Source organism: Mytilus californianus, unplaced genomic scaffold, assembly GCF_021869535.1.
Source record: "Mytilus californianus isolate M0D057914Y unplaced genomic scaffold, xbMytCali1.0.p SCAF_1, whole genome shotgun sequence".
NCBI lineage: Eukaryota > Metazoa > Mollusca > Bivalvia > Mytilida > Mytilidae > Mytilus > Mytilus californianus.
In genome coordinates this window covers 2,647,554-2,675,340 of record NW_026262581.1, presented here as the reverse complement: position 1 = coordinate 2,675,340, position 27,787 = coordinate 2,647,554, and the positions used below count along the sequence as shown (strand labels likewise).

Sequence of the window (27,787 nt, the reverse complement as noted above, 5' to 3'; positions counted from 1 at the left end):
TTCTTGATGAAATCTCATTGTCGTAATATGCAATGATGTAGAAGTCATCCATGTATGCATCATTGATTGTCAACACACAGTAGCACGCGACATAATATAGAAAACACCTGCACGCTAACTCTCTTTGGTCCAAGATACCATTGTTAAGGTCATATTGATTGGCTTATAACTTTAAGTGATGTACACAGATAACGTTTATTTACATTGGAAATGTTCTCATTACTTGAATCAGCAACTTTAAAAAACTTATGATCTTAATGAGGCTTAATTGATTTAGATTGAAAAACTGGTCAGAATTATTAGAATATTTATCCAAGTGCAAGCGAGTATGGATACTTTATGAAGTTTAATGGGTTTCAATTGAAAAGAGATGAAATATATAAAAGTATTGGTTTTTCGGCTCATTTGAAGTAATTGAAGAGTTTGAATTGATTCTGATCATTGCCATTCAGTATGAATTGTATTTTTGTTTAAGCTTTGTATTGACCATGGAAAATCTTCTGTGTCTTATTTGGACTATTGTTAAGTACTTATATATTGGATTGTGATAACAATTGTATTCAGATACGTCAATTAGGATTATACTGGAAGTACAGCCACAATTCTTGGTAAGATATTAAATTTCTTAGCAAGTACATATCTGTACTGTGTTACATAAAGATGGATGTAGTTTATGTGCTTTTTGATGGGTATTTTTTTCTTTCTGGCTTTTGTTGATAATGGTGAAAAAGAGGGCAGATTATTTCAAAGAGGGTAGTAAAATCATAAGGCAAAGGACAAACAAAACCCTGGCCTAAAAAATGATTAAAGAGACAATAGTCCACAAAACACTACACCAAAAACTGAGGATTGAACAATACAAGCCCCTTTAAAATCTGGGAGTATGAACTTGTGTATTTTGGAAGTGAATGACAGAATCAAGTAGTGAGAATTGACAGATAGTGTTAACTTCCCTTATTTACCATGGTAAATAGTTTTCTTTTGTCCTCTACTATAGGTTTGAATCAAACTTTTAGACAGCAACCCAACAACACAAATTAACCAAAATTGAATATGTACAGGTTCATGTATAATAGTATGTTTTCTGTCTTCATTGCCCCCAGTTAGTTGAGACAATTGTTTCTATGCTAAACATTTGTTCTGGTCACAGATTAACTTGTCATTTCAATAAAGTGATTGTTGCTACTGAAAAGATCTGGATATTTGACACAACCAGCTTCAAATTGAAAAAGAAACCAAAGGGAACAAACAGTTTGATTTCACTTATGTTGATATGGAATGGTTGTAAACCAAGCTATTTCTATAAATAAGAAGATGTGGTATGAGTTCCAATGAGACAACTCTCCATCATAGTCACAATATGTAAAAAGTAAACAATTATAGGTCAAAGTACGTCCTTCAACACGAGCTTTGGCTCTCACCGAACAGCAAGCTCTAAAGGGCTCCAAAAAGACTAGTGTAAAACAATTCAAACAGGAAAACCAACGGTCTAATCTATATTAAAAACGAGAAACGAGAAACACTAATGAAACACACCAACAAACGACAACCACTAACAACAGGCTCCTGACTTAGGACAGGTGCATAAAAATGCAGCGGGTTTAAACATTTTAACAGGCGCCAACCTTCACCCTAACCTGAAACAGTGGATAACATTACAACATAAAAAGACACACAATAAAATATCAATTGAAATGACTTAACTCGATCAAAAAGACAATGCACAAAAACAAGTAAATATACACTGAACAAATAAGTTTGATCTATGACACAATATGAATAAAAAAGATGTTTCAATGTCTAGTATATTACTATGTATAACACATTACTGTGTCCAGCACAACTCTATGTCTTCTCTTCAGCGGACAGTTATCACATTTAATTGCTTAAATTCAACCATTTAACTCTCTTTCTTATTTAGTATTCAAATATTGACAAAATTGATCTCCAAAGGGTATGTGTTTACAATTGTCCAGATTTCCTGAAAGACAAAATAGCTGAATTGGCATGAATATATGCACTGCTTGAATTAGATTAATCTGACTTTTTATTATATTTGTAGTAAGGATTATTATAAAGGAATTGTTTCTGTTTAAACAAAGATTGTAAGAATGTGTCCATAGAAGTGTACAGTAATATCCTGGCTGAAGTGTGTCAGTAAACATTCTGTCCTTGGAATATTGATGGTCGTTGTTGAAATGTTTCTGATTAATTGAAGCTGACATTGGCAACAGGAAATTATCATGTCATATAGTACTATTTCTTACAATTTGATAATTTTCAATATGAACTTTTTTACTTTAGTGTCTGGTGTTTCAAGAAGTGTGTTATTTCTTTTTATAAATTTATTAGGGCCCTGCCGAATGGAGGACGCCCTATAGTGATCAGTCTGTCCGTCCATCCGTCTGTCCATCCGTCCGTAACAAATTGTGTCCGCTCTGTATCTAGAGAACCGTTATGATTTCAAAGTTAATACTTGACATGTATATTAACCAACACCAGAGGGTGTGTCATAATGTATGTACAACTTCCTGGGTCAAAGGTCAAGGTCAAAAACTTTGTTTTTAGTTGACAACCTCATGTCCTATGGTAAAGATCGTGTCCGCTCTATATCTTGAGAACCGTTATGATTTCAAAGTTTATACTTGACATGTATATAAACCAACACCAGAGGGTGTGTCATAATGTATGTACAACTTACTAGGTCAAAGGTCAAGGTCAAAAACTTTGGTTTTAGTTGACAACCCCATGTCCTATGGTAAAGATCGTGTCCGCTCTATATCTTGAGAAATGTTATGATTTCAAAGTTTATACTTGACATGTATATAAACCAACACCAGAGGGTGTGTCATAATGTATGTACAACTTCCTAGGTCAAAGGTCAAGGTTAAAAACTTTGGTTTTAGTTGACAACCCAATGTCCTATGGTAAAGATCGTGTCCGCTCTATATCTTGAGAACCGTTATGATTTCAAAGTATATACGTGACATGTATATAAACCAACACCAGAGGGTGTGTCATAATGTATGTACAACTTCCTAGGTCAAAGGTCAAGGTCATAAACTTTGGTTTCAGTTGACAACCCCATGTCCAATGATAAAGACACAAATTTTTTACCACACATTATTCACAGCGGGACCCACAGAGATGGCTTCCATCTCAGTGATATCTAGTTTTGTCTCTTAGGCTTGAAGGTGACTGAAGGTAATGGATAATAAAAATTTGTTTTCCTCTGGAACTTCTTTTGTATTGGTCCCTGATTTTAGCTTTTGTATTGGGAAACATGGACAAAGTCATTTATTCCAAACATATTAGGCTAAGTTAACAGTAGTGTGGCTATTGAAACTAAAAATGGTGAAATTTCTATTACACTTTGCCAAAAATGTAGTTTGTGTCATGCTTTTTACAAAATCATATCAAATGTTCCTGTGTAAGTCTGAAAAGCTATAATTGTCAAAAAGATTAATTCATTGAAAACAATCCTGCAAATAAATTGTATGTTTATAATGAAAGATTGCTTTTTTCAATAAAAATGTATACTGATCATTCAAAATATATTTCTTCTGTATTTTTTTTGAATTCCAATATGACCTGAAGTTGACACTAGGACTGTATATAGCAACTACATGTTTATTAGGAATTAAGAAGCCTAAGAATTTTCATCTGAAAATGATCATAAGTTATTGAATAAAAGTTAATAGAAATGCCTTTTAAAGATTAATAAAAAAATACTATTCAAAATTGGAATCATTTTAAAGGTATACAATATACTATTAAAAGTCAAGTCATTAAAGGCCATATGTTGCAGTGTGTAGAGTCTACAAGAATAAAGATCTAGGTAGAACAGGAGGACAGTAATACTGTCAAGCTCAGTTTGTATCTAGAGACATATAGATAGCTCTACTGTATAATGTCTTGCTCTAATCAGGTAGAATACTATATTGGATCACTCACTAGAATTATTATTCTTATAAAATCATTTCACTTCAATTATATCATATTTCAGTAATAAAAACAATTTATGAATTATTGATATCACCCTTTTTGTGATATCAACTTTATGAATTATTTTTTATATTGTTGACAGAAGAAGATTATTGGTATGCATGAACAGCTATATCAACAGCTGGGCAGGTCTCTCAATGAACCATCAGTCATGATTGTATCAAAACCAAATTTTCCTTGATCATTATGATACAAATAATGATAATGTCAACATTATAAGTTTACTAAACAATAATGTTGTATCTGTTATTTTGATCTGGATTGACAGGACATGTTGTACTGCTTTATTGTTGTGTTCATAGGTGGGCAGATGTTTTTAGACTTTTGTATTTTTATTCATCTATTCACGTTTCAATTTTTCATAAAATTATTGAAGGTAGTGGTTCAATCGGGATAATTGGGATGTTTCTTTCCATGACGTTAATATATATTAATAAGTAATAAACTGAAAACATAATTGTCCAGTTTTAATTTCTGGTTTTTCATCTTTCTCTTTTATGTCTATGCAAAACTCGCTTAAATAATCACAGGACGATGAAGAATAGAAACAATTTAATTATTCAATTTTAATTTGAAACATTACCTGCTGTTTTTAAAGCAATTACAATTACCTACAGTGTGTGAAACATCAATTTACCCACTGTTATTGTCTATCTTTAATATTTCATTATGTGTATATGATGTATTCAATTGGAAACATTTAATTTTGAAATCGTTATCAATTTGTAGAAATAAAATCGTTTCTTTATAAAGCGTAAAAATAAATTAGAATTCCGGAAAATTGAGGTGCATATCAAATTATTCTTTATGAAAATTGAAAAAAAATATTGTTATTTTGTCATAGCTCATTTAAGTCTACAAAAGCAAACAATTGAGGATATGATTTAACCAAATGAGGCATACATTTGATCAACCAAGATTTTGATCAAGATTATTAGAGAACTCCATCGTGAGTCACATGCAATTACACAGGAAACAATGCTTCGTCATAATGCGTTGCTGTTTGTCACAGCAGCTAAAACACTTGATTAGTGTTTCAAATCAATTTACTATACATAATCATAACACCTTACCGAAGGTTAAAGTAACTGATACAAATGTCATCGGTGAAATATTTTCCATGTTATAACAGAAATAAAAACGGAAAAGAAAATTTAAAGGACACAGGGTTTAAAATACTATAAGAAGTGTGACTCAATCGCTTAATACATCATTGTCACCATCGTGTGCCATAGGCATGGACTTTACCCTGATTGGCTCTCTCCAGCAGTAAAGATCTCTCTTGTACAAATTGATCTCAAGGATAGCCTAAGGGAGGAAAATTTCTTAATGACGAGCATATTGAATTCTGTTTTTCAGATTAGAGAATGAATTTTGGAGGATGATTAAAAATAAAATTTGAAGACAACTGTTTCATCAAATGGAGAAAGTGGATTAAAAATTCAAAAATGTGGAAATTGGTGTATTTAACGGATTTGTTTATTTGGTGGTGGCTTATTATTTCCATAGTAACAGGTAAGTTTTATCAAATTTATTGTAATGCAGGAAATCGGACTTCAATTCATGCACAGGATCAAATTGTTAACAAAAAAATATTGATTTTGATTAAATGGAAATTGATTCTCAATGCTTATAATCTGAAGATTTATTTCCTGTCTTATTTTATGAATCAAAAACACAGCTTACACGAACCAAGCAACAGATTGTAGTGACATTAACAACTGACTGAGGACCACAACTTAATGCATGTATATTGTCCTGATGAAAAATTATATAAATATATACATATATAATGCTGAAAGTTTAACTTCAAATTTTAGTTTTGAGTTAGAATGATTATTTATCGTTTTGATTTTTATGTAAAGATGACATCAGATAAAATCTTAGCTATCAGACAATCACTCTGTATCTGTACATTTGTTGTTTGAATGATAAAACAGTTTACTATTCATATCATCATTTATAAAGATTAAATTTTATTGTCACATTTCAAATTTCAGATCTCTTTTGATGTTATATTGAGGACTCAACTCCCCTTTATTTTATTGAACTTAGTTTTGGTTTAAAATAGGATTTTTTTGTTATGGAAATGGTACATTTGGTAATATTATTTTACCAATTTAATAAAGCTTGAAATTGAAATCTTGTTTTAATTTTTAAAATGAGATATTTAGTTGATGGGTAATGAATATTTGAAATTCTGAAACATCAAATGAAAGTTCAATACAATTATAGTTTTTATTGACTTTTGGAAATGACAAAAATGCAAAATAATGGGATTATTTGTTACTATGGGGTATTTTCTTCAATTAAGGAATAACATGGAGAGAAAGGCATGTTAAACTGTTAGTTAGGTGTTAGTCTACTTATCTTAGGTGTTGTAGTTTTATATATACATAACTTTTGTAAGATACAGCTTCATGAATAAGAATTACGGATTGATGCAAAACTTTAGTAGTGTCATTTTAAATTAGTTTCTTCTTTTATTAATTGAAAAGTTAAAAAAATTCACAACTTTTTTTGGACACTGCAGTATTGAGCTTCACATATGGCATAGACATCTGTTGTTAAAGACTCTCTGTTGATCTCTGCATATCTTCTTGTTTTTGTTTTGTTGGGTTGCTGTCTCATTGACATATACTGCGGTACCTCAAATTAACTTTAATAGGTATATTTAGCAAAAATCTTTCCAGCTGTGTTTGAAAGCAATTCACTAGTTTTAATTAGGTTTTAAGTTTTTAATTTATTTTTTCTTCAGCTGTTACTTTTTGAACTTAAGTCATGTTATGCTAAATGCCCATTTTATTCGTTGAAATTAATCCAATTTCTTAATTCTTTATTTAAAACATATTTCACATGCTATCTTTTGTTAATTTTAAATATGATATATAACATCTGTTTGAAGTTATACTTACCTGATGAACACCTGTTTAGCGATTTGTTTCATCTTTCCTTTGATCTTTACCTGATCATGTTTAAAGTTTCAATACTTATTGTTTATATCTACATTATGCTGTGGTATAATATTTATGATGATTATTTAAAATCATTGCATTGCATAGTCACATGCATGCAGTGATTGACATGTGATGGACATGTGGTGGTAAAAATTGGTCTTTTTTTTTACTTGCTTTTGGTTCAGAAAGGGACCAAGATGTCAATTGTTTTTTTGGCAACTTTAGATGGCTACGTCATTGTAGTAACAAATACCTCAAATCTCCCTTTTCCCTTATTTTTCATTTGTCTGTCTTATTTGTGTAGGTTTGCAGCAGATGTGTTTGTGTTCTTTTTAAAATAACGAAAATAAACTTAACTGAGCCAAACATAAACAACTGGAATAAAGTTAGAAAATATGGATAAAACTTCTTGAATTAAAGCAAAAAGCCAAAAATATCTATAGAAAAGTTTACCCATGTGTTGATTCTGGTTTTGGTTTTGTTGACTGGTATCCTGTTTGATATTATATAATATTGAATATGAACAGCAACAGTTTTGGAATCTAAGAAAACCTTTATCATTTTAATCAGTTTAAAAAGACAAAAGAATGCCTGCCTGTGATGAGTTCATTATAAATACTGTTACACTCATTAGTGGTTACCAGAAGTTACAATGTTTTCATCTGGTCTAATGGTACAATTATTCCTATAGAGATGCTTTGTTAATTTTATTCAAACCATTATATTGAAATGCAGAGTCTTATGTGACTTGTAAAAAGAGGAAATGTTTCCATCCCTGAAACACAAGTTATAGAAATATATGATTGGCTTGATCTGTATGTATAATTTGACTTCATATAGTTTTAAATTTTTGAATGGGTTAGTTTTCCAACAGTTATAATTATCTATTTTCCTTTATTTTTTTTTTGTATTTTTTTTTTTGGGGGGGGGGGGGAAATGGGTGTGTGAACTTGTATGATTTGAGTGATTACCTTATATCTGATAAGATAACTTTAGTTATTTCATTCATGTCAATGGAATGTATTTGTCCTTAGGGATTTATTTGTTAAAAAATTGACAACATTATGATTGGGTCACCAATTTGTTTTTAAAATTTATGAAATGTTTATGAATGGTGTAGGTTTTACATGACACATTGTGACAGTGTATGTCAGTCTTATTTTCATTGGAAAATGGAGCAGTAGACCTCCTTAACTTAACGAAGGTCAAGCAATGTTGAATATTTTAATAAAAAGCATCATATTTTCTAACAAAACCTTTTTGGTGCAAACAGAAAAATTTTATACGTTAAGGAATCTGACCATGGGATGTTTTTTATATTCTGTTTACATCTTATTTCATAACAGGTGTTTTAATCATGGGAAAATATTTACCTCTAGATCCAAACATTGATAATAGTAAAAATTATAGTTAAAAACCCAAAGTAGCCCATCAGATTATGGACTCTGCAACTACGATTTGACAGTACTTTATTCATGTGTTTTATTGCTGCAGTTGTACACCTAATTTTACTGATAAGAATTAACATTTACGTAATACCAGTAACTTACTGTTCGTAATTACTCAGCCAATCAGTGATGGAAAAGATTTTAAAAGTGTAGGTAAACAAATTTTAATGGTTTCATTGAGTGCAGTTCAAAAATAGTTTATTTGTTAAAATAGGACTTGAAAGCCTTGTTTTTAAATTAAATTTGTTTTTGAATTTAATTTGTTAAATGCCGTTTGTCTTAATGTAAACTGTGGAGGTTGCAATGCCTTTTCCTTAATAGTATCGATCGTGGTAAGGCCTCATTTGAAAAAATACAGAATAACCGGATAAGAGGAAGTGACTTAATTTTTTCCCAGTTATTATCTAATGATGTATTTTAAATCAATCACTTTTTCTGTGATTTCTTATGTAAGAAAATTTTTATTGAAAAGTCTTTCATTTCTCATGATGGGGATAAATTCGAAACTTGTAAATTATTGATTTTCACAAATTTTGCTGATAAGCTTGTACATCAGTAGAATTTGCATTTTATTGAAAACAGTTCATAGTTCCATCATACCTAATAAGTCCATGGATCCTGTGTATAATAATAATCAATAGTAATATTATTTATAAAGCATCATCTGACGGTCTATCTAGACAATGTCCTTTAATTCCTCTTTCTAGCTGAATAGACCTATTAATAAATATTACAATAATAATTCTGTTGTTCAATCATTATATCTGGTATTTTAGGGATCAACATTGATCTGCAAATTTTTTGTTTTTTATCTAATTTGAAATTGTGTAAAAAATTACCCTGGGCAAATTGCACAACTATACATTTTTATGATATTACTTTATTAAATCTTCTCAAAGGTGCAGCCACTGATATCATAGTGTTTGGACAGCATGATTTCATACCAGCATGTTTAGAACCTTTGAGCATTCTTTAGCAACAACAAGCATTCTTTTATATTGTATGATTGTTTATTACTGTTTTTTTTGTACTTCTGTTTTAGTTCCATTTTCTGTTCTGATTCTTATTTTATGTTCTTGTTTTAATCTTTGGTTTTTGCACAGATCAAGATAAAAATTGGGAGCTGAATTCTGAAACCTAACAATCCCAATGTGCCTGTCCTGAATCAGAAACTTTGTATTATGTGTAGTCTGTTAAATTTGCTCAGTACTTTACCAGACTCAATACATTTTAGAGCTTCACATATGGTATAGACACTTGTCTTTAGTTCACAATGTTGACCTCTAGATGTCCTTTTGTTTTTTGTGCTGTTGGATTGCTGTCTTACTTAAATATACAAAGAATCTCCTTTTATTTATAATTTATACACTTAGTTTCCTACAGTGAAATAAAATATTTCATTTTCTAAAACGATATGATGTTTCAGTTATCATTAACTGTGAGAAAGCAGGAAAATCCCAAATATTTGGAAGTCCTTTCTTTATACTTAGTTAATGTTTGCTATGAAAGATTTATAGCCATAACATCAAGTTAATTATTTCATAAAGCTTAAAAAGCAATCTTAATATTAACTATAGATCTTATTGGCTAATGATAGTTAATCCCCATAGGCTCCTAAACTGGTATCCCTTTACATTATTGGCTCATAAACTGGTATCCCTTCAGAAAATTGGACTTTTTACTCTCTCCATAGGCTCCTAAATTGGTATTCCTCCAGAAAGTTGGACTTTTTTCTCTGTTATCACCTGTTACAGTTTAAAATGGTTTCAATAAAGTACCTGAAGTATTGTATTGTTATTTTCCATTTGTTCAAGTTTTAAGTTTTAAAGTTTTTATGTTAAGAAGTATTATTAATAACTTTATTTCCTTTGTGATGCAAGAGTTTATGCAAACATTTTCCAACTTCTACAAGTTAACCATCTGTAGGGGTTTAAACAGTGTAAAAATTTTAATGCCACAAGGACAGTAATCAATTATTGAATTGAAAAGCGAACATTTTAATACAATTATCTTCAGATTTCTAATGATGAAACTAGCCTTTGGCTATGACAGTTATAATGATCATTGTCAAGGGATGGTGTTATGACATTAAAATGTATGAATTATGTGTTAATCAGTATTTTGCAACATTTTAACATAAATGGTTGAAATCGTTAAATCCCTGTATCTTGCATGAATATATATGGCATTATGATGATTTGATATGCCTTGCAAAACATTTTTCATTTGGTTTTGTCATTCATCATTTATATAGGTTAAGGTACCATAGTATTTTCTACAAATCACAGTGAAGATTTGTATTATTATAGTTTTTCCTGGTATTCAAGTGAGAACATTTTTAGACATGATTTTCATTCAAACTAATGCAGCATTATTCTTCAGAATAAAGAACGCAGATCTAAATGACTCAATAGAACATCTTAGGCAATCAAATCAATATTAATTAGGCTACAATAATATTATCTTTGTCCCTGATGGCATTATTTCAAAGTTTATAATATTGAATTAAGACTTAAATTTAAAGATAACTGCATCAATTTACAGACAAAAAAATTGTCGCATCTGGTCGAATATTTAAATTTGACCTGAATGACAAGTTTCCTTATTTACAGTTTTTTTTTGGAATTGGACAATTTTCTTAACTCTTTCTTTAGCTCATTGTGCCATTTTTGCTGAAAATGTCATCAGTAATATTGGTTAAGTAATTGAATTTGGTGGATACATGATATTATCACCCACTGATGCCTTTTAACTTTCACAACTCAACATACTCATTTTAAAAGAATTGGTGTTATAAGGCTTCCCAAATTATATCTCAACAGCACTAAAAAAGACAGTTTACATTTGCGTTTATCGGTACATGTGACATTATATTCTGTTCATATTTACTTGTACTGCCGTCATTGCTATATAAAAATATTCGATAAAAAAGTTTAAGTGAATTTATCATTACGATTAAAAACACAGATTAAAACTTATGATTTACTCCTTGTTTTTCGGTATTTGGTTTCCAATTATAAAAGCTTTTTCTTGTTAGTTACCAGGTTTATTGCATGACAACAAAAATTCCTAATTTATTTTTTAAGACAGGAAAGTGTATTTTTTAATTAGAATTTTTCTGATAATCAATAAGTGGGACAACTTGCTTTAGTTTTAATCAATAGACTAGTCTCTTCTGACCTGTCAAAGGAAAGTGAAAAAAAAATAACAGCTTAGATAATTCCATTTATTATCTTAGCAAAAATTACTGTTGTTTTCAAAGTAAAGGTCATCAGAGGTGTAAAGCATAGTAGTTCTGTGATAAATGGTTATTTCCAAGCAGTTCTCTGATATATGGTTATTTCCCAGAATATCTCTGATATATTGTTCCTCCCAGTACATTTTTTGTATTTCTCTGATATATGGCTATTTCCAAGTCGTATCTCTGATATATGGTTATTCCCCAGTATTTCTCTGAGATATGGTTATTTCCCAGTATTTCTCTGATATATAGTTATTTATCATATACTTGTATAAAATATTACTAAAATTTTACAGTTCAATAACATTTAAAAATATTAAAAGGCTATGAAAGGATTACTAGGTTTATTGATCAGATTCCTAAGAATTTCCTCAGCGGGCTGATAAAGGAACCTTTATTGACTGCTTCCGGAATGTTATCACATGCCTTTCCGTTAATTTTCGTGACCTTTATCACATGCAACTTCTTGCATTTCTGGAAATTTGTTCGAAAACAACAACACAGTGCGGAAAACCGCAAGTGATTTAAGACTTTTCACAAAATGGTTGAGGAGCAAATTTCAAACTAAGAACATGATAATTGTTGTGACAAGATAAATAAAATGCTTGTAATATCAATAAAAACAATTAAAGTTAAGAAATTTGTATTTGGTTGTCTGTAAATTATTATCTAAAAATTCATAGAAAGACAAAATTTTAATTAATAGTTCTTGTCTGTATTTCTTCTGCTGAAGTATATGATAAAAAGATAATTACATGTCATTTATCATATCAGACCCTTTATCGGCCCTCGTTCATGATATCAGCCCTCGAGCCTGCGGCTCTTGGGCTGATATCATGACCTAGGGCCGATAAAGGGTCTGATATGAAAAATGCCATGTAATAATCTATACTTCCCAGTATTTCTCTGATATATTGTTATTTCCCAGTATATCTCTGAAATATGGTTATTTCCCAGTATTTCTCTTATATGTGGCTATTTGCAAATTTATCTCTGATATATGGTTATTTACTAGTATTTCTCTAATATGTGGCTATTTCCCAGTATCTCTCTTATATGTGGCTATTTGCAAGTATATCTCTGATATATGTTTATTTCTCTGATATATGGTTATTCCCCAGTCTTTCGCTGATATATGACTATTCCCCAGTATTTCTCTGATATATGTTTATTTCTCTGATATATTGTTATTCCCCAGTATTTCTCTGATATATGGTTATTTCCCAGTCTTTCTCTGATATATGGCTATTTCCAAGTCTTTCTCTGATATATGGTTATTTCCCAGTATTTCTCTGATATATTGTTATTCCCCAGTATTTCTCTGATATATGACTATTTCCCAGTATTTCTCTGATACATATGGCTATTTCTGATTAGCATCTCTGATATATGGTTATTTCCCAGTATTCTCTGATATATTGTTATTCCCCAGTATTTCTCTGATATATGACTATTTCCCAGTATTTCTCTGATATATATGGCTATTTCTGATTAGCATCTCTGATATATGGTTATTTTCCAGTATTTCTCTGATATATTGTTATTCCCCAGTATTTCTCTGATATATGGCTATTTCCCAGTATTTCTCTGATATATGAATATTTCCCAGTATTTCTCTGATATATGGCTATTTCTGAGTAGTATCTCTGATATATGTTGATTTCCCTGTATTTCTCTGATATATGACTATTCCCCAGTATTTCTCTGATATATGGCTTTTTCCCAGTCTTTCTCTGATATATGTTGATTTCCCAGTATTTCTCTGATATATTGTTATTCCCCAGTATTTCTCTGATATATGGCTTTTTCCCAGTCTTTCTCTGATATATGGTTATTTCCCAGTATTTCTCTGATATATGGTTATTTCCCAGTATTTCTCTGATATATGGTTATTCCCCAGTATTTCTCTGATATATGGATTTTCCCCAGTCTTTCTCTGATATAAGACTATAATTTCCCAGTAGTATTTCTCTGATATATGGTTATTTCCCAGTATTTCTCTGATATATGGCTTTTCCCTAGTCTTTCTCTGATATAAGACTATAATTTCCCAGTAGTATTTCTCTGATATATGGATATTTCTGAGTAGTATCTCTGATATTTGTTGATTTCCCAGGATATCTCTGATATGTGGTTATTTCTCAGTACTTCTCTTACATGTGACTATTTGCCAGGATATCTCTGATACCCGGTATATGGTTACTTCTCAGTATATCTCTGATATATGGTTATTTCCCAGTATTTCTCTGATATATGACTATTTCCCAGTATTTCTCTGATATATTGTTATTCCCCAGTATATCTCTGATGTATGGTTATTTCCCAGTATTTCTCTGATATATGACTATTTCTCAGTATATCTCTGATATATGGATATTTCCCAGTATTTTTCTGATAAATGTTTTTTCTCTGATATATGGATATTTCCCAGTGTTTTTCTGATAAATGTTTTTTCTCTGATATATGGATATTTCCCAGTATTTTTCTGATAAATGTTTTTTCTCTGATATATGAATATTTCCCAGTATTTTTCTGATAAATGTTTTTTCTCTGATATATGGATATTTCCCAGTATTTTTCTGATAAATGTTTTTTCTCTGATATATGGATATTTCCCAGTATTTTTCTGATGAATGTTATTTCTCTGATATATGGTTATTTCTCTAATATACATGTATGTTTTTTTGCCAGTATCATATATTTTGAATTTTGTATTATGTATATTGACCATATATCCATGGTTCTCTGAATAAAAATTGAAAAGATATGGTCATCATGACTTTACATATTATCATATGACAGTCGTTTAAATTTTTTCAAAATTGTTTGTTGTTATAATAAAGGAAATATTTTCAATTCTTAACAATTTCAAATGTCTCTATTCAAATTGTTAGGACAATATTAGTGTTGCATACAGAGAAATTTCATTCACAACTCCTGAGGTTCAATGTTCATTCAGAATATAGAATTTTAATTTAAATGTTTAAAATATGACACGATAATTGGTAGGTGTTTTAAAAAAAAGTAATAATAGTTTGTCGCCTACTGTTGCTCCTGGTGTCAATAATTTAATTCTGATAACACAGAGTAAGCCATAAGTAATTCATGTAATATTATACAAAAAAATGATCATACAGGAATAGGTGTTATTAAATACATAGTTGGGCAGATGTCACATTTAAGCTTAAATGAAAGATTTGTTCTTTTTTGTATTATAAATATCAAATTTCTAATAAGCAAGAAATAATGTGCACAATTTTGAATGCATCTTATGCAAGATATTAAAAATTATTGATTTTCGCTTTGCAATTTCTTAAAAGAGATAAAAAGATTGCATAATTATCCCTACAAACACCTTGTTGGCGTGTTTCTCTCTAATTAAGATGTTAAGATATACTTGAAGTAGACTTGTTGACAAATTTGATGAAATAATTCAGAGCTAAATTGTGTCTGACACCTTAATGACACACAATGATATTAATCTTATATAGCTATATATAATCAGTTAAATCATGCATATATGTAATGTAAATTTTCTTACTTAAAAGAAACCAATATGTCATGATAAAGCAAATGATTTTACGGAAGTCTTATAGTAAGCAACAGTGTCTTAGATTGATTTCCTATAGCACAGCTAAAACATCTAATAACATTTTAAAAGGAACAGAAATCATATAAGATTTTATATTGGTCACTGATGTAATGATAGGCATTTAAACAAATTCTTATAGTAAATTTGAAGTTTATTAAAACTCTAATTTCAGGCAAAGTTTACCGTTGCAAATTCAGGTTCTCTGTCAAGGTGTTTGTGGATGCTTTTAAATATTTCATATATTTGGCTTTCCAAATTTTTGTTCTCAAAGTTTATATCTCTGCAGATTATGTTTTAGAATATTTTAGATTTAGAAATGTATCAAAACGTTTTTCTATGTATATATATAATGATTATATTTCCCTGGTAGCTAGGGCCTTGGTGGCTGGGTGATCTAAGGTAGTCTATCTATTGTAACACTAGCTTGTCAACACTAAGGTTGTGAGTTTGAATCCTGCACGTGGCAGGTGTGCTCAACTCCAATCTTAGTTGACTAGGATTGTCAGTTTTCCTTCCAAAGGTCGGTGGCACTCTCCAGGTACTCCGGCTTCTTTCACCAATAAAAACTGACCGCCACGAAATAGCCAATAGTGCTGAAAGTGACTTTAAACACCAATCAATCTCTGCTAGCTAAAGGTATTGTCAGCTTTTTATAAAACACTGTTAAAAAACGTTAAGGTCCATCATGAAGTTCATGTTGTGATGACAACAAAGAAAGATCAACTGTTACTTGGGTACTAGTATCTAAATCTAGCTTTTCATACATATTGACTTACTAAAATGTCTATTAAACCTTTGGAAAACCTGCTAAAATATCCTTTGTTCATCAACTAAAATAGAAATACATATAGGATGAAAAACAAGAGAGAGTTAATGAAAAAACCAGTTCAGATTTAAAAGGAATCAGTGGTAGAAAGGGGTTTTAAGTAAGATTTCGCTTGCAGTCTTCTGCAGGGTTTTGTGCTAGCAAACATGTTTAACCCCGCCACATCCTGTATGTGCCTATCCCAAGTCAGGAGCCTGTAATTCATTGGTTGTTGTTTGTTTCTGTATATCATATCTGTCTTAGCAAGACTTAGGTATGCTGTTTCCGACTGTGGCGTCATCGACAATGAATTAGTTTGTGTGATTAGGTCAGTTTAAGAGGAACCACAAGTGGTAAGTCAATGATTTTTGGTATGCAGTTGTATTAGCATTAGCACATCTCATTTCCATTGAGATTATTTGACCCCGCCCCCTCAGTTATGGTCTATTGACTCTGAATGTTTTGCTTGGTTTACATGTTAAGTTTGTGATTAGATCAGTTTAAGAGGAACCACTAATGTTAAGTCAATGATATTTTGTATGCAGTTGTATTAGCATTTGCAAGTCTCTTTTCCATGGTGATAATATGACCCCACTCCCTCGGTATGATTTATTGACTTTGAAACTTTTATATTGTGTACACATTAAAGTTTGTGTTTAGGTAATGGTAAAGGGAACACTTATGATAAGTCAATGGTATTTGGTATGCAGTTTTATAAGCTTTGGCATTTCTCATTTCCATTGGGTTATTTGGTCCTGCACCATAAACCATGGTTCATTTGAATGTTTTGCATACCGGTAGTTTACATGTTTAAATATTGCAATTTGGATTCAATAGTTGTATTTTACTATCAAAATTACATAAAGGCAAGACATATCTCTGTGTCAACAGTTTATTTGTTTATTGTTTTGTACAATAACTGGCCGTTTCTTTACGTCATGACATCATAGTTGAAAAACTTTTTTTTTTTAGATATGCCATATGAAATAAACCTGATCACTCACTAAAATGTCAACCATGTTAAAAAATTTGTTGAAAAGGAAATTTTAATCCGTGTATTCAAGTGGTTATGTTACCTCCTACTTTAAATGTTATGATGAAAAGTGTAAGAAATTGGCACCATATAATTCTGTAAAATGTGATGCAGTCTAAGATTTCTTATTATGTAACTGTCCGTTAAGTCAAATATTAAATAGATCTCAAATTGAATTTTGATGCATTATAATTCTCATGAATGTTTAGAATTTTCATAGCACATGAAACATGTCTCTGTAGTAAAATCAAAAACCGTCCATTAAAGTTGGGAATTCCATTTAATTTTTTTATATTACAGAATTTCTGATAGAACACAACCTTTGTATTCCAGGTCAAGATTTCTTTTCTGACATAAGATCAGCTGCCTAAGAAACCATTATTCTTATATGATTTGCATATCTACAAATACTTGAATGTGATTTTTTAGTTAAATTTTCTTCCTTGGTTAACACTTCGATAGTCCATGTTGCCAAAACCACTTTGGTAACCTATGTAAACACTTTGGTAACCTATGTAATTGGTAACCTATGTAATTGGTAACCTATGTAAACACTTTGGTAATCTATGTAAATGGTAACCTATGTAAACACTTTGTCCATTGCACTGTAATATAGTCATCAGCAATACACATGAATTGAGTGTTGGGGTTCCACGAAAGATGACATTTAAAGAACACCAGCCATGAACCCTCTACTTTGTGTGGTAGACAACAGCCAGGAACACTGTATTTTGTTTGTTATTCATCAGCTAGGAACCCTCTACTTTGTCTACTAGTACTTTGTTTGGTAGTTTATAGCCAGGGACCCTTTATATTATATGGTTTTCAACATTTAATAAACCTGTACTTTACAGCTAGTTGATTTATAATTGAATGATTTTAAGTTCAGATTATTAGCCATTAAACGGTTATGTTCTTATATTTTCTCACAGAAAGATATTTCCCGATAGATGTAAGATTTAACAGCCTCTGCTACTAAGTTAAGAAAACCTATTATCTTCAGTATTTTTCCATCAACATAAATTTCTTAAGAAGGAATTGAACTGTTTAAGTTGTACAGTTGATATATGATTATTACTATTCTAATGTTTAGAAACATGCTATATCGTCAGAAATAGTTTACATAGAAATAGAGATTGGGATAAAGTTTAAGTTTGGGAGAAAATTGCATGTCAGCGTTAAACATAATCCATTTCTCTAGTTTGTTTTATAGATAATTATAATTGATGACATGATGCATACAGAGATCCGTTCCTGTAGCAGGATATTTGTGAAAACTGTAGAAAATCATATTAAGCCCTTCTTTTGAATGAGTTATCTTGGTTTTCCACTCCGACTGATGGATAAGTTATAATTTTCAGCGAGCATGATATTTGCATGCGCTAAAGTAGGCAACAACAGTGGAAGAATAATAGTCATGTATCAGATTTTAAAAGACTTGAAGGAAATAAATCATTTAGTTTTATGATGTAACCATTGACAGCATTTCAATGTGCCTGGAATTATCTTTCTCTCAAACAAAAGCAGTTATGTAAATTTTTCAAATTGGAGTTGAATATGGGTTGATATAACGAACATAAACAATCTGAATGGCTCAGTGTCTGTAAAACACAAGTAAAGGGCAAAAGATTCTTTTATATAGCAATTTTATTAGACTGCAGAAATCAGTCTAAGGTTTTACAAGCAATGCCATTTAATGGCCTCCATGTGCCTGTCCTTTCAGGAACCTTGTCAGTAGTTGTCTCAAGTCATATCTTAATGTTATTTAATATTTGGTTGTTCGTGGTTGATCTTGGATAGTTTCTATTTCATATATTCACAACTTTTTGATTCAAGCAACTTAGAGCATGACAAATTGTATAAACACCTTAATTATTGTTGAAGAATGTATGGTGACCTCTAGTTGTCCTTTTTGTCTCGCTTTGACAGAGTCAAAAAGCGAGACATAGGTATGCTGTTTCTGGCAGCGGTGGCAGCGGTGATGGCGGCGGTGGCGTCAGCAATGTATTAGTTTGTGATTAGGTCTAGTTTATGGTGAACCACTAGTGGTAGGTCAGTGATATTTGGTATGCAGTTGTATTAGCATTGGCATATCTCATTACCATGGAGATTATATGGCCCCAACCCTTCAGTCATGGTCTATTGACTTTGAAACTTTGCTTAGTTTACATGTATTAGTTTGTGATTAGGTCAGTTTATGGGGAAACACTAGTGGTAGGTCAATGATATTTGGTATGCAGTTGTATAAACATTGGCATATCTCATTTCCAGGGAGATTATTTGGCCCCAACCCTTCAGTCATGGTCTATTGACTTTGAAACTTTTGCTTAGTTTACAAGTTAGTGATTGTGTTTAGGTTTCTTTAAAGGGAACGACTTATGAAAAGTCAATGGTATTTGGTATGCAGTTGTATTAGCGTTGGCACATCTCATTTCCATGGAGATTGTTTAACCATGTACCTTTAGTCATAGTTCATTGACTTTGAATATTTGCATAACTTACATGTTAAAGTATTGTTGTTTTAATTTTAACATTTGCATTATCAAAATAACAAATAGGTGAGACATATCTCTGTGTTAACAGTTTATGTTATTTGTTGGGTTGCTTTCTCATTGATGTATACCCCACATCTCTTTATTTCAATTGTATGGTTTAAAAAGTGGCATCGCTGGGAGAATAAAATAACTTCCCTTTGTTTCCCTCAAATTTTAAAGAAAATTGTGTAAACACCCTGCAAACAGATTTCCTTTAGATAAAATACAAAATCTATGTATTAAAGAAACAAATCAGTTTGGTACTGTTTAAAATATATATAAAAACAAATGTCAGCCTTGTAACAACATTTTTTTTAATAGTAATTCAACCTTTTGAAGTTTAACTATCCAGATTTATTTCCCTTTCTAAGCTTTGTTAAAATTTTGTTATATAGTTTTTCTGTTGAAATGATTATAAAACATCTTTTGCAGCTTCTCTAAATCTTTTGATAGGTAGAATTCCTTGAAAAGTTTTCAACATCCAATCTAAATAAATTATACAGACAGCCAGCCAGCCATTCTGATTATCTTATACCAGTATTTATAAAATTCTTTTTAAAGGCATATGATTGCAAGTTATAAACCTACAGCGTTCACCTATCAGTAGCTACGTTCACCAATCAGTAGCTACGGCATAACAGTGCTGGTGTTTTACTGTTGTTAGGAAATTACAAAATGCAAATGATTTTCAATATGGAGCTATCTGACCATCACTATTCTGGACCATTTCTGGTTTATCACCTGATAAGGGGATGTCTATTCTCTGTCTTAATTAAACCTGAACATAAATGTTATTTTTGCCTGTCATAAAACACTTTGATGACAGAAAAGATTTTTATCTACCAGCATCCTGTAAAATTTCTCTTTGATCTCTCTTCATCAGTATCGGAACTTTCATTGATTTCTGTTAGAAATTTTCATCAGCTTTTTATAGGGAAAAATTTATGAAGGTTATAAAATATACATCAAAATCTACCTGTTTTCACCTTGAGGGGATGTCATAATAAAATGATGGGAGGGAATAAAAATCTATTGTTAATGAGCAAAATTTTATGATGCAGATATTTTGTAATTTTCCTGTGGGAAATTTAATGGGACAGATACCACAATTATTGTGTTATTTATATATTCTGTGATAAATAATTGCTGCAGTTTGCCTTATATGACAGAAAGTGCATTATTTGTGTGGTAAATAATATCCTTATAGAACATGGACACCAATAAATTGTTTTTTTAATGTCATTTTCAAAATACTTAATCTTAATCAAAAGTGTCGCTTTTTTCATGAAGACTTCCATAACAGTAGCACATTACACTTTCAGTCTAATCTGGTACCCGTAAATTCAGTAGAATTACATAACTGGAAAAGTAAAGAACATGGTGATAAAATTACAGTAAAATTTAGTAATATTCAGTAAATTTGTACTCAAAAAGTCTTTCCATTTCGTTTAATTAATGTTAGTTGAAAAGGGTGAGCGAAATGACAGCCCAGCAACATACCCAGTGTAGGAAAAGTGCTATGGAGGACATCATTGGTTTTCTTTTGTAAAATATATATTTTATGCCCCCGCTGTAGGCAACAGGGGCATCATTAAGTGTTACCCTTGACTGTCCTTCCGTCCATCCATTGTCCATCCATCCTTCTGTCTGTACATCCCTTTTTTTTGTCCATTGGGTAACTTGCCCTGCTCCCACAATTACAATCTTATATTCAGTGAACACCTAAATTGGCATATATTTTAAAAAGTTTATGTAATAATGAAAATGTGTACTTTTTTCAACCGGATGTGACCACATGAAACCTGATTCCAGAGGTACTCACAGACTTAAGAAATGAAAATGCTCCTTACTATTGTAGGCAGAGCAAATAAAAATATATATGGTGAACTAGTACACCATAACCCTTATCTTAATTGATTAATGTACAATGAATTCAATAATACTTTCTCATCTCATGTCCAGGAGGTTGTGGGTTTTATCCCTAGCATAAGCATACCAGTGAATTGAAAATTGGTATTTACGCTGCTTCTCTTCTAAGCATGTGGCCTGCCATATTTGTTTTTTGTTGATTGCTTTTTAATAAATCAGGCCCTTGGTTTTCTCTTTTTTATTGTTACACATTTTGTCCATCTTCGCTAGCCAAGGGTTACGATCCACTTCCCTCCTCTCCACCCTTGGCGGATTGAGATAGAATTTCGGAGACACAAGGTAATGATTTTCATTGGTTGCAGTCGAAACTCACTGCATCCAATCAAAAAGTGCCTATGACATGATCACGTGTAAATGTAGAAAGTGTATGTAAACAATTGGCACGTGCTTATTGTGTAACAAGTCTTTACATCCCTAAACATACGACTGTATTTAGGGACAATTTGAATGTTTTTAATCAATTAATAGAAGTTCCTGTGTATGTTTCTTGCACAAATGCATGTATGTCAACGTATATTTTCGTTTCCTGCGTTACCAAGTGTGTAGAATCTAGACGCTACCGTGTTTTTACCTCCAAATTGAAGAGTTCAAGTGCTACCATTGGTCAAGAATAATGTATTTGGAATGGGCTTAACTTTAATCTACCGATAGATGGCGCAACATTGTTATCACAGATGTTGGCTTAATCTGCCAAGGGTGGAGAGGAGGGAAGTGGATAGTAACCCTTGGCTAGCGAAGATGCATTTTGTCATTCAGGGAACTTGTGTATGGTTTTGGTTTTGCTCATATGTTGAATGCCATAAATGACCTGTAATTGTTCAAATCTTGGTCCTTTGGTCCATATTGGATGGTTGTCTCATTGGCAACCATACCACATCTCCTTAATTATATTTTGAACAACACATCGTTGCTTTTCAAAAGTATTTTTTTTGGTTTTTTAATAAAAAGAAGATAGCATGATTTCACTTAATGTTAGGACTGATATGGACCTCTTTTGAAATGCTATATGAACCTGTGTTATCTGGAGAATTCTATTAGAATCCAGTATTAGACATGGAGAGATCTGAATGTCAATAAAAAAATTTGTAATTATATCAAGTATCACTTAATAGTTATTAAACAGTTTTATGGAACTACATAAATTAGTTCATATTTCAATTTTAAGGGAGAAAATATGCCATAAATACAGTTAATGATATTACTTATGAATTTAACAACAAAAACATTGTAATAATTTTCAGGGAAAACTAATTGATACTGTATGTATTGCAAATTTCCATTTAACTACGTCACTAACCTTTTTTTTTCTGATTATATATCTTATATATCTAATTAAATGCCTAAATAAATACATTTAGAATTGTCTATCCACCTGGTTCCCAAACATAAACAGTATGTTACAGTAACCAGTTTAGTTTTTATTGGCTAATTTTTTTTATGGACATGCTGAAACACAATTATTTGTTAAGGACTACAATACCATGATGGAATAAAATGTTGATAAGGAAAATAGCTTCTTTTTAAAAAAAATTACTTCAAGTTTCATTTTCTCAAAAAACTGTGTGTGTGTATACATGGTGAAAAAAAACTGTGTATACATGAAGTTATATACATGCAACTTCCAAAGTAAAGAACACAAGTTTCCAAAAACAAGCACTGACTGTAAGTAAAAATAAGAGGAAAACAATAACATAAAGATGAATCAGAAAAACAATCTGAGATTCTAACTGTTATAACAGTCACACATCAGATAATTTTGGGACAATGGGTATAGGCAACATTACAGTCAGAACCTTATGACACCATGACTAGGCTTGTCATTTGGGGGGGGGGGGGGGATGAAAAGAAGTATTTAGTGACTCTTTTAAGGATTAGTAATGCTTGAAACTCTTTAGATCATGAGATTATATAAGGGTTGACAGTATTCAGATCAGTTACTAATAGGTCAGGTAAAATCATTTGACCTTTTCATGCAGGCTGCTTATGTTCAGTAAATGTTATTGATGGCAAAAGGCTGCATTTTCCCATAAAATTTTTAACTGAACTATCTTTTTGTACAGGAAATTGTTGTATTTTGCCATCCCCAATTCATTTATGAGCATGCTTGTCTCTTTTGACTGATCCATATTATAGTCAACCCTCAAACACTGCTGTCCAGACAAAATATGATGATATCTGTACATGCAGTTAAGTTAAAACTGTTCTTAATTCAGAGAAGTGATAATATAAACCCTCAAGTAGAACATTTAAACATAAGTGTCTAATCTACTTGAATTTCTCCTGGGTGAAGAGAGAGTGCTTTAACTTATTTAATATGTACCGTAAATTGGATCATAATAAAAAATAATCAAAACAAAACAAACAAAATTTAACTGGCTGTAAGCATTCCTTTACACAGAAATATGTTGACTTCTGACATACCTATTATGCTACATGATATCATTAAAGCAAAAACTCCATTCTCATGTAAAAGATATCAGGAGGAAAATACGATTTTAAAGCATCAAATTTCATTTAGAATAGACAAAAGAACATGCTTAAAGACATCATTCTTCATACTTTAAATCAATAAGTTGAATAGTTTTTGTCAGCTAAATGTTTCCTTAGACTGCTGTTAGCCTTAGGCCTATTTAATTGCCAGAAAATACCATCTTTTTATGCTCTGGAATTTAGCATTTTATATTGAGAATTATGGTATTGTTTAAAATGATTAGTTTATACCTTGTTTTTCTTGTTTGTGTTGTCACTCTGACAAAAAACACCAGATGGTCTTAATTGAATGATTACTGAATACCCCAGCGAAAATAAAAATGTCCTACTTTATTAGGAATAAGAAGCAGTGTTGAAATATATTGTTGCCTTATTTGCATAATATTGCCCTCGTTTATTTTTTTTATCAAGATTAATCTAATTATAGAACATGAATGCATTTCTATGATGAATTAGAAAGTACACCAGTAATTGGAGGCTTTCTTTTTGGATGGAAATGCATTTAATTATTCAAATAATGTTCATCTGCAAATTTTAAGTAGATTGATGAATGAAAAGGAACCATGTGCTAGGAAGTATGTAATAAAAAATTAATTTCATGCTAAGTAAATAATTATTTTCTTGGAGAAAATTAATGTTTGCACAAAACACTATTTGTGTCAAACTTTAACTTGGAGGTGCATTGAATATAAAACCAAGCAAACATCTGGAACAAAAATAACCTGTAGCACCTACTATTAAGGCTAGATTACTGATCCTACACCTCTTATTGTATTTTTTGTGTTATTTGGTTGCTGTCTCATCAATATATCACACATCTCTTTATTCACATCTATTGTTTACCAGCTATTTACCTTTATCTTTTATATATTATATATGGCCTGGCTTAGGTTAAGACTGAAAAAAAAATCACAATAAGGAACTCAAAAAATTCAGTGAAGCACATGAGCTCAAATGTGATTTGGTTTATTCTGGCGATTCTATCAAATCATTCTAAACTCAATTGTTACATAAAAAAATTTCCATTGTATAAAAAGAAACATTGAAGTAGACTGCAGACATCAAAGTAAAATCACTGATATTCAGTATTTAATCCTACAAATCGGTTATTTACTGGAGTTCAAAGTGCATACTCATAATAGATTGTCTGTTAGGTATAATCTTGATCTTTATATCAGTCAGTTTGGTTGCTCGTACATTCAGTTATTCCATGATGGTAGAATATGTGTTTTGTATATATCTGAAAGTTTTACTCTTGAATTAAATTTTAGTCTATGGTTTAAAGAAATAACTTCTTTAAAGGACTGAATTTAATGCAATTTCTATCTTAGTTGGTGAAAACGTGCTGAGTGTAAAACACTCTGACCACTGAACACAGATGAACTGTGAAATGTTGTAGCAGTAACACAAATCCATTAGGTTTTAGTGCCGTCATTTCACTTCCTGTCACATGACGTATCTACCGAGCTTGGCTAATTGAAGTTCAGCAACAAACTGTTTCGATCCATTAGGTACTAGACAAGCTTTTCCATTTTGGATGCTTAAAGAAGATTTGTTGTATTTTTTTCTACCTCAATTAACCAAATGACAGTACCTTCTTTGCTTTTTACGCTAATTACTGTGGTCATTCTACCTATATCATCAGAATTTGTCACTTATATATGAGATGTTATGGCCAGTTTGTTGTTTTCAATGGCTTGTTTTTCGCTAAGTGATATTGGACATTTTACTAGACAAATGTTTTGTTAATTTATATATAATGTAGCATTCCTCTTAAATTAACAAGTTAAAACATGTCCTTACTCAGTCATATAAATTTACTAAGAATAGCATTAAATAGAGATTAGCAACTGTTTTTAAAGGAAGGGCAATATTCTTTACATGTTCATTAAATCATATTTCTTAAGATGGCCACTGCTAGGAATATCCTAAATGCCAGATATACATATTTGATTTCAGTTAAATTTTCAAAGAATTGTGAACCACCTTGTTAATTTTTTATTTAATAATTCTTGGGGTTTCCAATTGCAAAACATTGAAATTTTTTTATAATTTTCAAATAGGGGTTGGGGAGAGAGACTGTTAGTATGAGAGCTCTGCTCAACTGTTTTCTATAATTTATTGTCGTTTTACTAAGAAAAAAAAATCCTTCTTTTTACATCAAAAGTCAAGCACCAACATTATGATTTTCTCAACTAGAAACATTATATTATATATTTTTTAGTTTCCTTTGTGTGTCCCGTGGCAGCAAAGCTGTAGAAATACATAGGGATCACTTTGATTGTCTTGTTTTGTAATTGTCTGTGTCATCATTTGTATCCTCATCTGTGTCATCGTCTGTGTCATCATCTGTGTCATCATCTGTATCATGTGTCATTGTCTGTGTCATTGTCTGTGTCATCTGTATCATGTGTCATCATCTGTGTCATTGTCTGTGTCATCGTCTGTGTCATCATCTGTGTCATTGTCTGTGTCATCGTCTGTGTCATCATCTGTGTCATTATCTGTGTCACACTTTATTAATCTGCAATTCCTTTTAAACAGTTGGACAGATTTCAATCAAACTTGCACAGATACTTATACAGGTCATGAAGTTATGAAACTGCTATTTTATTTTTTATCTGAGGGATTTATAGCGTTTTCAATAGAATTCACAAATTGGCATAGGCATTATATATCTTTCTGTTTAAGCTTTAATTTTTATCAGTTTAATATTTTGCTTTATACAGATTTGAAAACAGTTGTATGAATGTCAATTTCTCTTGACTTTTATACTTGTACTCATCTTTTCAATGGACATATGATCCTTCTTGCTTTAGAAATAGATACGTGTACTCATTTTTTCAATGGACATATGATCTTTCTTGCTTTAGAGATAGATACTAGTACTCATCTTTTCAATTGAGGTATGATCTTTCTTGCTTTAGAGATAGATACTAGTACTCATCTTTTCAATTGAGGTATGATCTTTCTTGCTTTAGAAATAGATACTTGTACTCATATTTTCAATGGACATATGATCTTTCTTGCTTTAGAGATAGATACTAGTACTCATCTTTTCAATTGAGGTATGATCTTTCTTGCTTTAGAAATAGATACGTGTACTCATTTTTTCAATGGACATATGATCTTTCTTGCTTTAGAGATAGATACTAGTACTCATCTTTTCAATTGAGGTATGATCTTTCTTGCTTTAGAAATAGATACGTGTACTCATTTTTTCAATGGACATATGATCTTTCTTGCTTTAGAGATAGATACTAGTACTCATCTTTTCAATTGAGGTATGATCTTTCTTGCTTTAGAGATAGATACTAGTACTCATCTTTTCAATTGAGGTATGATCTTTCTTGCTTTAGAAATAGATACTTGTACTCATTTTTTCAATGGACATATGATCTTTCTTGCTTTAGAGATAGATACTTGTACTCATATTTTCAATGGACATATGATCTTTCTTGCTTTAGAGATAGATACCTGTACTCATCTTTTCAATGGACATATGATCTTTCTTGCTTTAGAGATAGATACCTGTACTCATCTTTTCAATGGACATATGATCTTTCTTGCTTTAGAGATAGATACTAGTACTCATCTTTTCAATTGAGGTATGATCTTTCTTGCTTTAGAGATAGATACTTGTACTCATCTTTTCAATGGACATTTGATCTTTCTTGCTTTAGAGATAGATACCTGTACTCATCTTTTCAATGGACATTTGATCTTTCTTGCTTTAGAGATAGATACCTGTAC

General features: G+C 31.1%; 1 protein-coding gene across 3 annotated transcripts in view; it reads left to right on the top strand.

Annotated features, from left to right (window-relative positions):
* LOC127731771 (neuroglian-like) overlaps positions 1 to 27,787 on the top strand; it is a 157,157-nt gene that overhangs the window by 56,672 nt on the left and 72,698 nt on the right. For 2 of the 3 annotated variants that reach the window (XM_052240634.1, XM_052240689.1), the window contains exon 3: positions 5,365 to 5,520. In XM_052240634.1, the coding sequence (XP_052096594.1) occupies positions 5,454 to 5,520 (67 nt within the window). In that variant the 5' untranslated portion in view covers positions 5,365 to 5,453. Of the gene's footprint in view, positions 1 to 572; positions 609 to 5,364; positions 5,521 to 27,787 lie in introns of those variants that run through there. The other variant, XM_052240746.1, reaches the window with a different exon arrangement.